The following is a 20,249-nucleotide window of genomic DNA, read 5'->3' as shown; positions in this document are numbered from 1 at the left end:
AAGGAGTGAAGCTGTGAGGCACCCAAGGAGGTGTATGGATCCTGTAAACAGCATTTTGAGTGAAGTACACCAGAAACAAAGGCAAACATTATAATGCCTCACCAATATGGATGTTCTAGTTTGCTAATGCTGCCGGGAATGCAAAACACCAGAAATGGATTGACTTTTATAAAAGGGGGTTTATTTGGTTACACAGTTACAATCTTAAGGCCATAAAGTGTCCAAGGTAACACATCAGCAATCGGGTACCTTCACTGGAGGATGGCCAATGGTGTCCAGAAAACCTCTGTTAGCTGGGAAGGCATGTGGCTGGCGTCTGCTCCAAAGCTCTGGTTTCAAAATGGCTTTCTCATACTATGCTGCAGTTCCTCAAAAATGTCACTCTTAGTTGCACTTGGGATACTTGTCCTCTCTCAGCTTCTCCGAAGCAAGAGTCTGCTTTCAATGGCCGTCTTTAAATTGTCTCTCATCTGCAGCTCCTATGCTTTCTTCAAAGTGTCCCTCTTGGCTGTAGCAGCTTGCTCCTTTTGTCTGATCTTATACAGTGCCCCAGGAATTTAATTCAGCCCCACCCTGAATGGGCAGGCCAACACCTCCATGGAAATTATCTAAACAGAGTCATCACCCACAGTTGGGTGGGGCACATCTCCATGGAAACACACAAAGAATTACAATCTAATTAACACTGATAGGTCTGCCCACACAAGATTACATCAAAGATAATGGCATTTGGGGGACATAATACATTCAAACTGGCACAATGGACTAACTACAATGTGTAAACTCAGAAGTGAATCTTAGAGCACAGCCTATCAGGGGAATGATTATTATAATGGTTCCTAGATTGTAAGCTCTTACATGGGTCAAATCTATTCCTGAATTGTAATGACTAACTTCAAACTGTGAGATGCTGATCCCTTTGTGTATAACCTGATCGGTCTCTAGAACGTTGGGTATCTGTGTGACACCTGAAACTCAGAGCTAGAGCTCGGCAGATATGAATGACAGTATTAGCACATACAGCAACTGTTAAAAAAAAAAAGCTGAAAAAGATCCCAGACTTCAATTAGAGATATGAGTGAAGCAGATATGGTTAAGAATAGGGCAAATCAGGCCAAAGGGTAAAGGCCGAAACTGACTGTTTTAAAACTTCAACTTCCATGTGAGACCAATGAAGAGATGTTTATTTGGTGCAGGATCTATATTTTCTAAACAATATAACTTCCACAGTCAGTTTGTTCAAACACCATAATTACATGGAACTTTGAATAGGAAGTGATATACGGCAGGTTTGTATAGGTTAGAGTGAAATAGTGACACCCCAAAGTAATTTGGGCAGAGAATAAAAATACATATGCAGGCCCCCCTGAGGAGCTGGGGAAAAATGCAGAAGTGTTGGACTTCCTCACCTGGATTGTTGTTGATGTCCTCACAAACATTGAGAACTGATGGTTTAGTATGCTGAGCCCTCTATCTTGGGGTTTGCCCTTATGAAGCCTGTTACTGCAAAGGAGAAGCTAAACCGCTTATAATTGTGCCTAAGAGTCTCCCCCTGAGTACCTCTTTGTTGCTCAGATGTGGCCCTCTCTCTCTAGCTAAGCCAACTCAGCAGGTGAACTCAATGCCTTCCCTGCTACATGGACCTGACTCCCAGGGGTGTAAATCTCCCTGGCAACACAGGATACGACTCCTGAGGATGAATCTGGACCCAGCATCATGGGATTGAGAACATCTTCTTGACCAAAAGGGGAATGCAAAATGAAACAAAATAAGGTTTCACTGGCTGAGAGATTTCAAATGGAGGTGAGAGGTCACTCTGGTGGACATTCTTACGCACTATATAGATAACACTTTTTAGTTTTGGTGTATCGGAATGGCTGGAGGTAAATACCTGAAACGGTAGCACTCCAATCCAGTAGCCTTGACTCTTGAAAATTATTGTATAACAATGTAGCTCACCATGGGTGACAGTGTGATTGTGAAAACCTTGTGGATCGCACTGCCTTTATCCGGTGTATGAATGGATGGGTGGAGAAACGGGAACAAGGACTAGGTGAAGAATAGGGTGGGATGGGGGGGATGATTTGGGTGTTCTTTTTTACTTTTATTTTTTATTCTTATTCTTATTCTTTATGGTGAAAGGACAATGTTCAAGGATGGATTGGGGTGATGAGTGCATAACTGTATGATGGTACTATGAACAGATGATTGTACACCATGGATGATTGTATGGTATGTGAATAGATCTTAATAAAACTGAATTTAATTAACAACAACAAAACAAAAACAAAAAACCCAGTCAGTATCGTCTTTTACCCTTGGGCCTGATTTGCCTTAGTCCTAACCATATCCTCTTCTTTTATATCTGTAACTAAAGTCTGAATTCTTTTTCAGCTCTTTCAACAGTTGCCGCATGGGGTAATACTGACATTCATAGCTACCAAGTTCTAGCTCCGAGTCTCATGTGTCACACAGATACCCAAAGTTCCAGAGAACAACCAAGGTATACACGAAGAGCTTAGCATCTCAGGATTTAGAGTTAACCATTACAACTTAGGAACAGATATGATTGCTGTAAGAGCTTACAATCTAGGGACCATTACAATAAGTATTTTCATGATAAACTGTGCTCAAAGATTCAGTTCTTAGAGTTTACACATTATAGTTATTCCATATTAGTGAGGCATTATAATGTTTGTCCTCTCGTTTCTGGCGTGTTTCACTCAAAATGTTGTACTCAAGATCCATTCACCTAGTTGCGTGTCCCACAGCTTCATTTCTTCTTGTAGCCACTCAATATTCTACTGGATGCATACACTACAGTTAACCATTTTGTTCATCAGCCAATGTCCTCTTAGGCCACCTCTGTCTATTGCAAATAGTGAATACTGCCGCTATATATACCGGTGCATAAATGTCCATTTGTGTCCCTGCTCTCCAATTTTCCAGGTATATACCCCATACTGAGGTTGTAGGACCTTGAAACCCCCACATACCTAGCTTCTTGTGGGATCACTGTACTGTCCTCCATATAGGCTATACCATTCTGCTTCCCCATCAACAGTAAATACATACATCTCTCTCTCCAAGTCTCTCCAGCACTTGTGTCCCTCTGTTTATTCTTTTCCCTGCAATTTTATAGGGATATATTCAAATACCATACAATCATCCACAGAGTACAATCAATTGTTTATAGGATCATCATATGGTTGTGCATTCGTTACTGCAATTAGCACTTACACGTTTGTTACTCAAAAAAAGAGAATTGAAACAAAAGAATAATAAAAAGGATAAAAGTAAAAGTAAAAATAAAATAAAATACAGCAATAAGTTCAGTATTAAAAAGGATAAAAGGAAAAATATAAATAAGATAAAATACAGGAGAGGAACCTAAGATGGTGACTAGGTGAGATAGAGAAAAAAAAACCTCCGTGGAAAACACTAGATAAAAAACCAGAAAGGACCCAGAACACCACTTCCAAAGTAGCACCAGCTAGACAAGTTCTGCTAAAGCCACAGGGAACGTGCGTTTGGTGAAACCAGGAGTCTGCATTCTGAAACGAGTGAGTGAGTAGGCTGAATCCCTCGGCCACGCTGCGTTGGGGGGAAACGGTGGATTGGACTTTTTAAAAAAAATAAAAGCAGCCAGGGAACAGCTGCAGATAAGACAGGAGCGGTCTGGACTAACGTCTTGGTGTCTGGGGTGGCGGATACCCCTTCCCACACACACTGCTGATTGTCTCGGGTCCAGGGAAACAAAGGGGAGACACACAACTTGCAGCAGTCTCCCCAGCGGGCGGGGCTATTCCTGCCCAAGCCAAACACACAACGCAGAGCTGAGCTGAGAGGCCCAGCCTCGCAGCCGTCACTCCAGCAGGCGGGGCTGCTCCTGCCCCGGGCCAAGCACATGGCGCAGAGCCAAGCCGGGAGGCCCAGCCTCACAGCCGTTGCCCCAGCGGGTGGGGCTGCTTCTGCCCAGGGCCGAGCACACAGTGCAGAGCCCAGCCAAGAAACCCAGCCTCACAGCCGTCGCCCTGGCGGGCAGGGCTGCTCCTGCCTGGGGCCGAGCACACGGCGCAGAGCCAAGCCGGGAAGCCCAGCCTCACAGCCATCGCCCCGTCGGGTGGGGCTACTCCTGCCCCGGGCCGAGCACACGGCGCAGAGCCGAGCCAGGAGGCCCAGCCTCACAGCTGTCTCTCCAGTGGGCGGGGCTACTCCTGCCCGGCTGAACACACAGCACAGACCCGAGACAAGAAACCCAGCCTGACAGGGAGTCTTTCCTGCAGCATCGCTCACATGACACAATATCGGCTGTGGACATTGGCCTTGAATACACCCATGGCTGATTGTCCCGGAGCTGGGAGAGCGGAGCTGTGCGGAAAGGGGGAAGGTAACGCGTCCCATTCAACCATCTTTGAAGCGGGCTGGGAACGCCCCTACACAGCCCGGCGGCCCAGGGCTTCCCTGGAGGCTGGTGCTCACTTGTGACATGGCATGGCCCACCACCCCCCACCCCAACAGAGGTCCTGGAAAAGCACAGCAGGGAGGGGGGAACCGCTCGGAAATCCCAGGGAACCTACGCCAATACCAAGGACTTTTGCGTCAGCAGCAGAGAACAGCCTTAAATCTCCGGGAACACCTGGGAGATTTGATTGTTAGATCTGCCCTTCCTCCCTAACCACTCAGGCACACGCCCCTCATTGAGGGCAGACAGCACTGACAACACACCCAAATTAAGTGCACCAATTGGACCCCAAAAGAATCAGATCCCCACATACCACAAAGTTGGGGAGAACTGACTTGAGGGGAATAAGTGACTCACAGACGCCATCTGCTGGTTAGTTATAGAAAGTGTGTCACCAAGCTGCAATTCTAACAAATTAAAGACTCACAGATGCCATCTGCTCGGTAGTAAGAGAAAGAGTACGTCACCAAACTGTGTCTCTGAAAAATTAGATCGATATCCTTTTTTTTTTTATACAACTTCAAAGAACCCTATCAAACAAAACAAATGCCAAGAGCCCAAAAACAACAGAAAATCTTAATGCATATGATAAAACCAGACGATATGGAGAATCCAGCTCCAAACACACAAATCGAAATTCCGGAAGAAACATCGTACCTTGCAAAATTAATTAAAAAACTACAATCAAAGAATGAAAACATGACAAAGGATTTAAAGGACATCAAGAGGACCATGGCCCAGGATATAAGTACCATAAAGAAGACCCTAGAAGAGCATAAAGAAGATATTGCAAGAGTAAATAAAAAGATAGAAGATCTTATGGAAATAAAAGAAATTGTTGGCCAAATTAAAAAGACTCTGGATATTCACAACACAAGACTAGAGGAAGCTGAACAACATCTCAATGTCCTAGAAATCCACAGAATAGAAAATGAAAGAACAAAAGAAAGAATGGAGAGAAAAATTGAAAAAATCGCAATGGGTCTCAGGGATAAGATAGATAAAATAAAACGTCCAAACTTAAGACTCATTGGTGTCCCAGAAGGGGAAGAAAAGGGTAAAGGTCTAGAAAGAGTATTCAAAGAAATTGTTGGGGAACACTTCTCCAACCTTCTACACAATATAAACACACAAAGCATAAATGCCCAGCGAACTCCAAATAGAATAAATCCAAATAAACCCACCCCAAGACATATTCTGATCAGACTCTCAAATACTGAAGAGAAGGAGCAAGTTCTGAAAGCACCAAGAGAAAAGCAATTCACCACATACAAAGGAAACAATATAAGACTAAGTAGTGACTACTCAGTGGCCACTATGGAGGCGAGAAGGCAGTGGCATGACATATTTAAAATACTCAGAGAGAAAAATTTCCAGCCAAGAATACTTTATCCAGCAAAACGCTCCTTCAGATTTGAGGGAGAGCTTAAATTTTTCACAGACAAACAAATGCTGAGAGACTTTGCCAATAAAAGACCTGCCCTACTTCAGATTCTAAAGGAAGCCCTACCAACAGAGAGACAAAGAAAGGAGAAAGAGAGATAGAGAATTTTAACAGACATATATAGTACCTTACATCCCAAATCACCAGGACACTCATTTTTCTCTAGTCATCACAGATCTTTCTCCAGAAGGGACCATAAGCTGGAAAATAAAACAAGCCTCAAGAAATTAGAAAAAAAAAAAATTGAATATACTCAAAGAACATTCTCCAAACACAATGGAATACAAATAGAAGTCAATAATTTTTGAACTATAACTCCACTATTTACTTCCTACATGATAAAAAATACACAAACTCTAAGGACAAATCAGTGGTTTTGAACTCAATGTAAAATATGTAATTTTAGACAACTATATAAAGGTGGGGGAATGAAGGAATATAGGAACATAGTTTATGTGCTCTATTGAAGTGAAGATGGTATCAAAGAAAAACAAGACTGATAGGGATTTAAGAGGTTAATTTTAAGCCCCACAGTAAACACAAAGCAATTATCAGAGAATATAACCATAGAGATGAAATTAGAGTTTGGGTTAAGAGTAATGGGGGAAGGGGCAATGAGAAGTTAAGAAAGGAGTGTAGGGTTGCTGTTTGAGGTGAAGGGAAATTTCTAGCAATGGATGGTGGGAAAGAGCATAACATCATTCTAAATGTGATTAATGCCACTAATGGAAGGCTAGGGAGGGGGTGGAATGGGAAGATTTAGGCTGTATATATGTTTCCACAATTGAAAACAGGAAAAAAAAAAAAGAAGACAGTCTAACTAGACGACAATTGAATGCTAAGGATGAACTTGGATGGGATTGGAGGGTGGAGGACAGGTGGCTCGAAGGGACACAGTTGAGACATAAGGAAAAGGAAATATAGAATGTAAGCATTGTACCATTGTTGAATCTCTTATACTTCCTAGCTGTGCTTAATGGAATTACATAAAACAATGTTCTTGTTCATGGGAAGTACATATGTGAATTATAGTGTATGTTCAAGGATGTGTGCAGCTAACTCTCATATGTTCAGAAGACAGAGAAATATATGATGGATGATAGATAGGGAGGGAGGGAAAGGAGGGTAAGAAATAGTGATGTGACAGCATGTTAAATTTGGTGGACTGAGCGATTGGGGGAGGGGGTTCAGGGTATGATGGAATTCTGTGTATGGGGCTAGTACTGTTTTTGCAACTATTCATGTTACTTTGAATTTATTTCAAAATAAAAAATAAAAAAAAAAGATAAAATACAGCCACAAAGAAAGAAGATGAGGCAAAAAAAGTAAAAAGACAAAAGAAAAAGAAATAAAAGAACGGCAACTAAAAAGCCACAAAAGAAAAGGTTAAAATAAAATAGAATACCATAAAAAAGTCAGACAATGACATTAATGCCAAGAATCCCATACTCCTCCCTTATATCCCTCTCTTATAGGCATTTAGCTTCTGTGTATTGCCTTTGTTACAATTAAAGAAAGCATATTGCAATGTTACTGTTAACTATAGACTCTAGTTTGCATTGATTGTGTTTTTCCTCCAATACCACCCCCTTTTTAACACCTTGCAAAGTTGACATTCGTTTGTTCTCCCTCAAGCAAAAACATATTTGTACATTTTATTACAATCACTGACCACTCTAGTTTTCACTAAGCCACACAGTCCCAGTCTTCATCTTCTATCTTTCCTTCTGGTGTCCTACATTCCCCTAACCTTTCTCTTTCAACTATACTCACAGTCGTCTTTGTTCAGTGTACTAATATTACTGTGCTACCATTTCCCAACATTGTGCTCCAAACCTCTCTCCTGTCTTTTCCTATCTGTCTGTAGTGCTCCCTCTAGTATTTCCTGTACAGCAGGTATCTTGTTCGCAAACTGTCATTGTTTGTCTGTCTGAGAATATTTTAAACTCTCCCTCATATTTGAAGGACAGTTTTGCCGGATACAAAATCCTTGGTTGGTGGTTTTTCTCTTTCAGTATCCTAAATACATCATACTACTGCCTTGTTGCCTCCATGGTTTCTACTGAGAAACTGGCACATAGTCTTATTGATGTTCCTTTGCATTTGATGGATTGCTTTTCTCTTGCTGCTTCCAGAATTCTCTTTGTCCTGGACATTTGTTAATCTGATTATTAAGTGTCTTGGCATAAGTCTATTCAGACTTATTCTATTTGGAGTTCGCTGTGCTTCTTTGATCTGTAATTTTATGTCTTTCATAAGGGATGGAAAATTTTCAGTGACTCTTTCCTCCATTATTGCCTCTGCGACTTTTCCCTTCTCTTCCCCTTCCCATGACATGTACATTCATGTGCTTCATGTTGTCACTCAGTTCCCTGAGACATCGCTCCATTCTTTTCCCCATCTGTTCTTTTGTGTGTAGGGTTTCAGATGTCCTGTTCTTCAGTTCATGAATCTTTTCTTCTGCCTCTTGAAATCTTCTGCTGTATGTCACCATTGTGTCCTTCATCTTGTGTGTTGTACTTTTCATTCCCATAAGTTCTGACAATTGTTTTTTCAAACTTTTGACTCCTTCCTTGTGTTCATCCAATGTCTTCTTTATATACTTCTCTTTTGCCGTATCTTCCCTCAACTCACTGAATTGATTTTTGAATTGATTTTTGAATTGATTTAGGAGATTTGTTTGATTAATAATTAGTTGTTTCACTTCCTGTATCTCAGTTGAAGTATAAGTTTGTTCCTTTGACTGGGCCATATCTTTGTTTTTTCTAGAGTGATTTTTTTGTTTTCTGTTGTCTAGGCATCTAGTTTCCTTGAATGCCCCAATCAGATTTTCCCAGACCAGAGGGACTTATGTCTCAGAGGACACTGTGTATTCAGCATTAGGTTTCCCTGAGGGCATGTCCTAGAAGACTGACAGACTTTCCTGTGAGGTCTCTAGACTCTGTGCTTTCCCTATCCAGCCCAGCAGGTGGCGCTTGTCAGCCCACAGCTCCCCACCAGCGTTAAGGAGGTGCAGTCCCTTTAATTCACAGTGGACCCTGACCTAGTGAGCGGCGGAGAGTTTCAGAAGCCAAGTGGCTGTTTCTGGTTTGTTTGTTTGTTTTCCCCTAGGCCCTGGGGTCTGAATTCTCTGAAGGAGGACCCCTCTTTCCTTAGGGAAGATACACCCCCTAGGGACTTACCTTCTCCATCGGAATTCCTCCTTTGTCTTTCTGGCTCTGTTAACTCCACACTTGCCTGGGTCAGTGCAGAATTGAAGATGCCTGAGGCTTTCTCTAATGGACTGCTTAGAATGCGAGGAAAAAAAAAATGGAAAAAGAGCAAGAGCCCCTTTTCAGAGCCAGTCCCCAGCCCCTCAGTTTTCTTGGGACACAGCCATCTTCCAATATTCTGAGGTCAGCTAAAAGTCTCTGTTTTTACTTATTCATGTATTTTTTTCCTGTCAGCCCTGCCTCCTCCCTGCTGGAAGGAATCTGCTTCCCTTCCTGCTCTGTGCTTGTAGCTTGTATTCAGTAGTCCAGATGTGTTAATTAAAACCACAATTGGAGCTTGGTTGAGCAACTTTCCCTGTGACCTGTTTCTTTTTTTCACATGGCAGTGTTTCAGCTTGGCCTGCCATGTCTGAGGGGAGAGGGGCTTCAGCTCCATGTTTGCAGAGCTTTACTTAACAATTCTGTGCTACAGTCTCAGCTGCTCCACCCATTCCAGGCTGGTGTATGATGTGTGTCTATTCACGGTGTCTCCCAACAGTTGTTCCAGATTATTAGTTGCTCTGGGTTATTTACCAGTTGCTCTAGAGGACTAACTAAATTCCACAACTCTCTATGTCGCCATCTTGCTCTGCACACCCCCCGCCTTATATTCTTAAACATAACCTCATATCTGGTAGGCATTCTCTGAAAATTTATCAGGGCTGCTATAAAAGAGGGATTAACACTGTTTTAACATCTCTAATTCCACAGCCAAAGTAATAACACAAACCTTTACAGCAACAAATAATTCCTGTTTACTGGAGAACAGAGAATATTTACTGGGTACTCTTACTTTTTGCAGTAAGCAGCAAAGTACTCTTACTCTTTGCTAATATTATGGGATGCTTGAAAGCAGATTGCCAAATTGGGCAGCTCTCAAGAAGGCCTACTGAAGTATGTTTGATACCTATAAACATACATACCTCACAATCGATATAACTCATAATTAACATAAGTTTCCAATCCTAGTTTGAGGTTTTTAGTCAACGGGCATAAAATGAACAAAAAATAAAAGGATTCTTTAGAGCTGTGCCAAATTGTTCTGGAACAAACCCAATTTGTATTCACATAGAGTGCACATGATTTTCTTGATGACCACCTTATATAGCCACAACAAGTCTTTAATAATTTATATTAACTCCACTTTCCAAACAAGATTGTATACGAAAATGAAGGATGTTTTAAGATGCTTCCGTGAAACAGTATACACAGCTAAAGAAACAATCGTGTTAATAGGATCAGTAAGTTTCCTCTGTTTTTCAACTCTGTCTCTAGAAACAAGTTCACAGCAAATGGGAAGGACCAAGAAAAGAGAAAAACAGTTCCTTCTGAATCTACATAAATGACTAAAGTTTCTCATCGTCTTCCACCCTCGTTCCTCCTCTAAAATTCTCAGGTTCTTTTGATTTAAAAAGGGTCTCCTCAAGCTATAGTTTTAAACTTTAGTGATCTGTAGAAAATCAATTAGCCTCATGTTATTGGTGCTGATGAGTCTATAAGGTTGTATTTATTGAATAAATTGAGATAAAGTAATTCACAAAATCCTTATTTGCCACTGGAAAGTCAGCCATTGGTATTCATAAAAATGTCCACTTTCAGGCTTTTGTTCAACTTTTAATATTCTCATTTTAAGACTAAAGGAAGCAGCAAGAAGGAAGTTTTAAAGATCACTATTATACAAATATTAAAGAGGTCAGTTAGCTTTTTTTTTTCAGTTCTCTGACATTTTTCTTGACAAAACTTGGAAAGTACCAACATCTCCAAACTGAAAAGAATTTTGAAAGTTATCTAGTTCTTCATCTAGATAATCATACTTAAAACGATTAAGATCAAATGTCATTTTCCCCTGAAGTATTCCCCATTTCCCAAGGCAGAAAGTGTGGCTCAATTATCTAGCTTCTATCATAGCACTTCACTAACTCTATTAAATAGCATGTTTTACAATGTTTTGTGATGATTTGTGTGTTTTCTCTCTTTTACTAAGCTATAAGCTCTTTCATGGTAGGGACTATTAACTTAAAAATCTCTATAACCATTTAATACTTGGCCTCACATGTAGAAGAAATTCAGTATATGTTGAATGAATGAATTGCAGAATGAATGGATAAATGAATGTGTTTACATAAGTATCATGTTCAAGTTCCTAAGTCTGCAGTAGGTTAAGAACTAAACTAGACAGGAGAAATCCTCAAGTGCATTCTTTATACTATCTCCCCTTCCTTTCATGCTACTATATCTAATTTTCTCATTGGTTTACTAGGAGCTATTGATTATTTCTACCTAGATATCAAACAGGTACTTCAAACTAAATATATCCAGAATCAAACTAATTACCTTCCCCATCTTCCAAACCTGTTCCTCCTCCTGAGTTCCCTAGTTCAGCCATGTACATTAATCACCCAAGTCAGAAATCTCAGATTCATCCTTGACTTCTCTTTCTTCCATCAACTTTATTTAATCAGCTACCAAGCTGTATTGTTTCTACTTCAAAAATATCTTTAAAATACAATCATTCACCCAATCATCCATTCAACCAATACTTAGTGAGTTACTATTATGTGCTATGGGTATTATTCTGGTTATTAGGGATGTGAAATTTAAAAAGGCATGGTCTCTTCTCTCAAAAAGCTTCAAGTCAGTAAATATAATATATAAGATAAGTGTGCAATAGATTTTTTTTCAGGAATACAGAGAAGGAATATTGCAATTAGATTTGGGAGGATCAGGGAAAGCTTCTTGGACAATGTGATATGTGATGTGTCAGTGTTAGCTAGATGAAGAAGGGTACAGGGAAGTAGGGAGATATTCAGACAAGGAGGACAGTGTACACAAAGCTGTGAGAGCTGAACAAGCATGGCATGGTTTGGTACCATAGTTTAACTGAAGTGAATGATGATTTTGGAAGAATGAAGATATATGTGGCTACAGAGTTAGATACAGAGGGTTAGATCATAAAGAACCTTGTGTGAAAAGTAAAGAAGTACAAGCCTTAATCTGGAAGCTGTGTAGATTACTGAAGAATTTAAGCACAAGAATTACATAATGAGATCTATACTTTACAAAGATTACTTTATCAACAGCATGGAAATAATTCGAAAAAGTGCCAGACTAGAGGTAGGAAGAACAATTACAGGGCTATTGCACTAATCCAGGTAAAAAATAAAGAGGAATCAACCTATAATATTGACAGTGGAAATGGTTTTAAGGGCAAAGAGAGAGAATTTCAGGTCAAAGGAGAGATCAGGCTGAAGGTGATAACTGATTACGTGAGGTTGTTCAGGAAGTCAGGGGATTTTGAACAGGAGGAACACTTCTATTGAGACAGAAAAGGAGGAGGAAAGATTACTACACATAAGGATAAGTTTGTAGGTGGCATGTAGGGTTGCCAGATAAAACACAGGATGCCCAGTTAAACTGGAGTTTCAGATAAACAGTGAATAGGTTTTCGTATCAATACGCCCCAAATATTGCACTTCCCTCCTTTCGCAAGTTTCTTTTTCCTGACTGCTATATCCTGCTTGTCTATTTAGCAAATTTCCACTAATTCATCACGTCAGTTCAAGTGCTACCTCTTGTGCTATGCATAATCTGATTCCCCTAACCCTGTGTTTTCACACATTCATCATGATTATAAACGCATTCCCACATACCTTTTTAAAAATTTTATCATATTTTTAATTGTGGAATATAACATACATACGTAGAAGTGACAACCCTCCAAGTGCAACTCAACAAGCAGCCAGAGAAAAATTTCAAAGAATGTCCTGAGTTACTGTTCACAGTTTCAGTTATTTCTAGTTTATTGTGAAATATAACATGTATGCAAAAAGGTAATAACTTCTAAAATACAACTTAACAAGCAGTTACACAGGAAACTTCCAAAAATGCTATGAGTTACAGTACCACAGTATTGGCTATTTCCTGACTGTGAGATATAACATATATACAAAAAGATGATAACTATCAAATTACAATTTAACAAGTAACTATAGAGCAAATTTCAAAGAATGCTATGGGTTGCAGTTCTACCATTTCAGTTCCTTCCTTCTAGCTATTCCAATACCCCAGCAACTAAGGGAAAGAAAATTATATAGAGATTCAGGATTCATAATCCTTTGTGAAATTCTTTCTCTAGATCAGACTGTAAATTTCTTGAAGATGGAGACCAGACTTTTCATCTTTATAACCCTAGGGTCTCGCACGCTAGCTGTCACATACGAGGCAGTCAATAAATATTTGCTGAATATTTTTATGAAATATTTTTATCATTTAATATTTAATATTTTTATCATTTCTGGCCTAGATTTTTCTAGCTCATCTTCCTGACTCCCATTGCTCCCCTCTTTAAACCATCCTCTATACTGAAATGAGGTAGCTTTTTAAAACACAAATTACCTGGGATACTTTACTATCAAAATTTACTATTTACTATTTAAATATCTTTGATTGCTTTCATCATGCCCATAAGATAAACCACAAATTCTTTGGCATGGCATTAAGTGTTCTCCACAATTTAGTTCCAAAGTTAAGTGCTTAAGAACTCAGACTTTGAAGTCATTTGGGTTAGAATCCTGGCCATGCCTTTTGACAGTTATGTAAGTTTGAGTAAATAACTTAACCATTTGTAAAATGTTAATATCTTCTTCATCATGTTGTTGGGATGATTAAATGAGATAATGTCTGTAAAGCATTTACTATAGTACCACAGTACTTGACACTATAATACATGAACAAACAGAACTATTACTAATTTCCTTCTAGATTCAACTCCTATCACTTCCTCTCTATCCACACCTATTCTTTCCACACCTGCTACACTTCAAAACTTGCCAATCTTCCAAACTTTAGGCTATTAATCCTTCCATGTATATTCATAATGCTTTATTTGCTTGCAATATCCATTCTATATCAGCATGCCTGGCAAATGTTGCATTTAAAATTTTTCTATGGATAATTTCTAGTACACATACACAACAACAGTAAAGGAAGCTAAAAATGCTCAGTTTTCTTCTAGTATTTTGTGTTATGTAGAGCTTATGGGACATTATAAGACTTTCTTTTATTTTAATCAGTGACATTTTATGGACCCTAGGAGGTTTTCTGGTAAGAAAAATCTTATCCATTTATTGTATGCTATGTCATTTTAGTGATTCTTTTTCAACTCTTCCAAGGAATTCCTCTTGAGTGACTTATTTGCTTTGCAAATATATCATCCTAATATACCAAACCAGGACATCAAATCATTTTTGATTACCTGAGCCCAAGAGATTGGATAACATAATCTAACTAAATGAAGGGCACCACAGGAATAAACAGACATGCAAGCTACTTCCTAATTATCTTGAAACAAGCTGCACAGAGTTTATTAAATGCACCAGAGACAGCTCATCTCTAGGATATACAGAAATATTCTGATACCCCTAAAATCTTTTTTGTCATTCATTGATATATATTAGAACACTTTAGATATCAAATTTCTTTAATCTTTTTTTTTTTTTACCTTTGGTCCTTCAGGGCCGTTTTGTCCAGGTATTCCAATATCTCCTGGAAAACCCTAAGAAATATAAAAAAGTAGAGAGTTTATTCTATAGTAAATTATTTTAAACCTATTAAGCATCTAAAATTCTCTTTTGCTGTTCTTTTAAGTCAAGTTAAAGAAATTTCTACTCCCCAAAGACTCAATATTGAAGATTCATTAAATTAGACAGTTTTTAACACTGGAATACAAAACTTAAAAGTTGTACTAAAACAAAATTCACAAACAATTCTCATACCCAAGGGAAATCCTCTAGTCCAGTCTAAGATACTGGAAGTTCTACTTTAAAAATTTTCCACAACTTGTAAATAAGGCTGAAAAAGTGTATTACACTTCCTTCTATTGTCACATGGGACACAGGACCACTGGAAGATAAGAGTCAGTACTTTGACTCGTTAACTTATAAATTTTTGTCATGTAGAACTGTAAATAACTTCTGTCAAGTAAAAAAAAAAAAAAAATTATCCAAATGGTTATGGTTTACTAAGCAGAATATTAACCAGTTTTGTATCTAACCTACCCAGTACCTTATCTTAAATTCCTGTATTTAATTATCTATAAATACTTAGCTCCTCAAGTGCTTTTTGAACTGGTCTTAACATCTTACTGGTTCCATCATTAATCAATGAATTGAATAATATCTTTGACCCTTGTTTACTTCTTTATTTGCATGAAAATCATGATTTTACCCTTTTGGATCTTATAGTTTAGCAGTCTAAAACAGCTCAAGAATTAGAAATTGACAATAGTGTTTAAATAAAACTGTGCTGAAAAAAGGCCTAGACTGTTGCTTTTAAATGGTTAAATTAAAATTCTTGCTGAAATAATGAATTAGAATATGATTCTTCATGATCAATTTCGATATTGATAATAAGCTAATAATTGTGGTTTCACGTGTATTGATTTTGTCACAGATAAAAGCTGTTCCAGTGTTTCTTGGACATAAAATTATATTAAAAATTGTGAAAATAAGGAGTTCCATAAGAAAATTGACATGGACAAAGGAATAAAAAATAAGGCAGGGACAAGGAAAAGGAAAGAAGGCTACAATTAAGATATGAATATCAGCTAAAAAAGGCAGATCTGTGAATGGATAAATGTGATGTGATAAAATGTCAATAAGTAAGATGGAACAGCAAGGTTGATTCTGGGATACTCCATGCAGGAAAGAAAAACAATTAGGAAAGTAATATGCACTCATTCTCTCCAGCTTAGGACAGAAATGTCTTGACTCTAATTTAAAACTTCAATTCTGTAAAAAAAATTGTTACTTGGAACATTGCTGGCAAGAGAAAAAGCAATGGTAACAGAAAGGCTGGTCAGAGAATCAGAAGTTTTGGAATAGAATACATTTAATACAAACTGTTGTTAAGTGCTTTAGGTTCTTATATGTTAATATTTGTATATATGGAAACTTTAAAGACAAGATTATTTTTTCAAATAATTTCAAATCCCTTCTCTCTAACATACCCTTTGCTAGTATGTTTACTGGGGGGAAATCTCTCTGGACTTGAATCAAGACACTTCTATTCTAGTTTCTGTTGTACCACTATTTGTTCAAAATTGAACTCATCATCTTCCCCATTATACCTGCTCCTTCCTCATCTTGTGTTCACTATTTCTGTTACCGTTATCTACCAGTTTCTAACCCAAAAAGCTGTACAACATTTTTGTATAGCTTGTTTTTATCATATCACCAACACCACCATCCAATCATTCACCTAGCTCCGTGCATTCTATCTCTTAATTGCCTGTCAATTTGAGCCCCTTTTCTCCATCCTTGCTGCCACTCTCACTATACTTAGCCTAGTTTACGCCACCAATCTCCAGACTACTCTCCTTGCTTTTATTCTTTTATCCCCGGGCAATGTATTTTTCACTCTGCAGCTAGAGTGATTATTCTATGCAAATCTAATCATGCTACTGGCCTCAGAATAAAATCCTAATTCCTTAACACATGGTTTACATGAGCCTTGATGGATTGGTTTCTAGTTACTTGTTTAATCTATCCCCTTCCATCCAGCATTCTAGTCACTGACCTGTTTTCTGTACTCTGAAGTACATTCTCTCAATTCTGGGCTTTTGCACATACTGTTTCTTCTGCCTTTTATGTTTTAAATAGAAGACTGAGAAATATTTTACTTGCAATCTTTCTCTGACTTCCCCACCTCACTAATATCCTGAGTTAGAGCTCTTCTATGAACCTCACACCATCTTGGGGTCCTACAAGGTCACTTACAGAATGTTTTGGTTTGTTTTGTTTTCCTCATCAGATTGTGATGAGGAAAAAACTGCCTTGAGGGCAGTTTTATGTCTCATACACTACCACATCCCCAGCAATTAGTATAGTATCAGGCACATAGTAAGTGCTAAAATAAATATATATTTTTTTGTTGAATGAATGATTTGTGTGGTTCTTTTTTTACAAAAACAGCAACAAGTTCTTTTGGCCTCTGGGCAGTGGTTTAACCCCTGGTTCAGAGCATCCACATGGTTAAATTCATAATTCCTGTCTATTCTCCAGATGATTATCAGAGAGTAAGGAAGATATCAGAGGTATCAAATCTAGGCCCATATTAGAAGAACTCATTGGAAGCTTGAAGAGGATCCCACTGGCCATATGTGGGACAATATGAACTTCCATAAAAATAAGAATTGCAATAAATTGAAACACTTCATATATGTTTAAATACATAAGGTCATAATAATACCAACAAAAACTGACTACATTTAGAAGATGAAAGGGAATCAACTTATTATCTTGAAAACTGGTAAACAAAAGAAATCAAATAGTAGATGAGGGGATATTTTATAGCTAATACATTTAAAAGATATGATAGAATAAGAATATCAAAGCTTTGCAACCACACAAATGATCTAATAGAAGTAGGGAGTGAGTATCAACCACTGTTAACATCACAAAAAAAGAATTAACTTCCTGATGAAATATCACAATACTATAGTCTTATCAAAAACAAACGAGCAAACCTTATCAAGCTGTTATATGTGACTGCAAATTTGCAAAACACAGAGGATAGAGAAATATGTGGAACCACACCATGATAATATAAATAGCAAAATCCAGACTGTGGGAAACTGCTGAGTTTCTTCAACAACTAAATTGTAAGAGGTAGAAAACAGAATGGGGAGAGAACTTGTAGATTAAAAGACATAGCAAATACAAGAAAAAACAGGCTAGACTAAGTCATAGTTTTTAAAGATGCACACTTGTGGGATAAACTATAGAAGAAGAATAAGGAACTATGTTACTTTTGAAAGGAGGGAGTTTGGGCTGGGACATATAAGAGTTTCCGGGGGTAACTGGCAAGTTCCATTTCCTGACCTCTGTGGTAATTACAAGATTGTTTGCCCTATAATGATTCACTAAGTTTTGCGGTTGTCTTAAACAGTTTTCTGTGTCTTTGTTTAATTTTAAAGTAAAACAGTAAGAAAAAAAGTTACTGAGGTGACTTCTGGTTAGACAAGGAATGTTGAGAATATGCATTAGTCCTTATTCCTTCTAAAAATCTCATTAAAATATCAGTAAAGGAATTCTAAAAATACATAAAGTACCAGAGACAAGGGATAAAGTAGACAAGAGAGGTCAAGAAATCTGATCTTTTATGACAGACTTACAAGTAGAATATTTTAAAATTAAAATTTTATTGAAAAGCTCAGAAAAACACATTAGCACAGTTATTAAAAGGAAGAAAACAATCTATTTCTTTTTGACAAAGGCCAGCTTATCAACTTGGCCAAAGAATGATTTCGTTATTTTAAAAACTCATACCCGGCCTGCTGCCAAGTAAAGATTTCACCTTTTATAGAATAAACTTCAAGATATAAAAACAATCTTAGTTAATGACAACATACATCTATAAAAGGAATCTTTTTTTATGCTCAAATATACTGTTCAAGACGTAAATCAAATGACAGGACATGGGCATCTTTATCAAATAGGAAAATTTGAGAGAGTTTACAGATTGAAAAATTAAAAAATACATCATGCAGTCTATACTTTTCTTTTTAAAAAAGTACCTGGCATAAAATTATATTGGGAAAAAAATAAAAACCTGATAAAGGTACTCTCATTTTTTAAAAATATAAAATAATTTGGAAGACACTGAAAAACAGAACATTTTCTACTACAATGTGCTCTACTATCTCAGTTAAGTCAGCACATCACAATAGAAAATATCATAGTTTAGTGAGGAAAAGGAAAAGCAACCTGAATTCTGTTACCTTCCTAATAAAAAGAGACTAACTGGAGAACCTAAGATGGTGGCTAGGAGAGACAGGGCAAAAAAACATCTCCATGAAAAATACTAGATAAAAGCCAGAAAGTCACCCAGAACACCAGTTCCAGAGATGCACCAGCTGGACAAGGTCTGCTAAATCCACAGGGACCGTGCACTTGCTGAAACCGGGAGTCTGCATTCTGAAACGAGTGGGAAAACCTGCTGAATATCTGGCAGCCACACCGCGATGTGGGGAAACCGTGGGTTCGCGTTTGGAAGCAGACTAGTTCTTTTTTAAAAAACCCAAAAGCAGCTGCAGATACGGCAGTGAGAACCGCACAGTAAAGCGTAGCAGGAATGGGTTGTGCGAATGCCTCAATATCTGGCGAGGAAGATAGCCTTTTGTGTGCCCGCTACTAATTACCTCAGAGCAAGGAAGGCAATGGTGAGCCAAAAGGGGAAAATAACCACGCCCCTTGCAGCCATCTTCCCAGTGGGCTGGGAATGCTCCTGCCCGGAGCTGGAGCCACAGCCCAGAGCCGTGCCAAAAAACCCAGCATGACAGGAAGTGTTTCCAGCAACACACGCACATGCCACAATATTGGGCATGGACAATACCCTTTCGCGCACCCACAACTAATTGTCCCAGAGCTGGGAAGGTGGAGCTGTGCGAAAAGGGGGAAATTAACACACCCCATACAGCCATCCTTAAGCAGGCTGGGAACGCACCTACACGGCCCGGCGGCCCAGAACTTCCTTTGAGGGATGGCATGCACTTGTGACAGCACAACCTTCCCTCAGCAGAGGCCCTAGAAGGGCATGGCTTGGAAGAGGGACCCACTCAGAAATCCCAGGGACCAAACGGCAATAATAAGGAATTGTGGGTCAGCAGCAGAGACAATCTGTGGCAAGACTGAAATGAAGGTTTAGACTCTTGCAACAGTCTTAAATCTCCAGGAACACCTAGGAGGTTTGATTATTAAAGCTGCCATCCCTCCCTAACCACCCAGACACATGCCCCACATTCAGGGCGGACAGTACTAACAACATACCCAAACTTGGTGCACCAATTGGACCCCACAAGAATCAAACCCCCACACACCACAAAGAAAAAGTTGGGGAGAGCTGACTGGAGGGGAATAGGTGACTTGCAGACCCATCTGCTGGTTAGTTAGAGAAAGTGTACACCACCAAGCTGTAGGTCTGACAAATTAGAGATTAGTCTTTGAATAATCCTACATATCCTAAAAGAACCCTATCAAGTAAAGCAAATGCCAAGAAGCCAAAAACAACAGACAATTTAAAAGCATATAAA

The 20,249-nt window shown here is 38.7% G+C and overlaps 1 protein-coding gene across 1 annotated transcript in view; it reads right to left on the bottom strand.

Annotated features, from left to right (window-relative positions):
• The window catches only part of COL24A1 (collagen type XXIV alpha 1 chain), a 466,350-nt gene that overhangs the window by 283,197 nt on the left and 162,904 nt on the right, over positions 1-20,249 (bottom strand). The window contains 1 exon segment of the mRNA XM_037826738.1: positions 14,661-14,714. Within this exon segment, the coding sequence (XP_037682666.1) occupies positions 14,661-14,714 (54 nt within the window).

This window comes from Choloepus didactylus, chromosome 2, assembly GCF_015220235.1.
Source record: "Choloepus didactylus isolate mChoDid1 chromosome 2, mChoDid1.pri, whole genome shotgun sequence".
Taxonomy (NCBI): domain Eukaryota; kingdom Metazoa; phylum Chordata; class Mammalia; order Pilosa; family Megalonychidae; genus Choloepus; species Choloepus didactylus.
The sequence above is the reverse complement of the archived record's forward strand: the minus strand, read 5'-3'. Positions and strand labels throughout refer to the sequence as shown.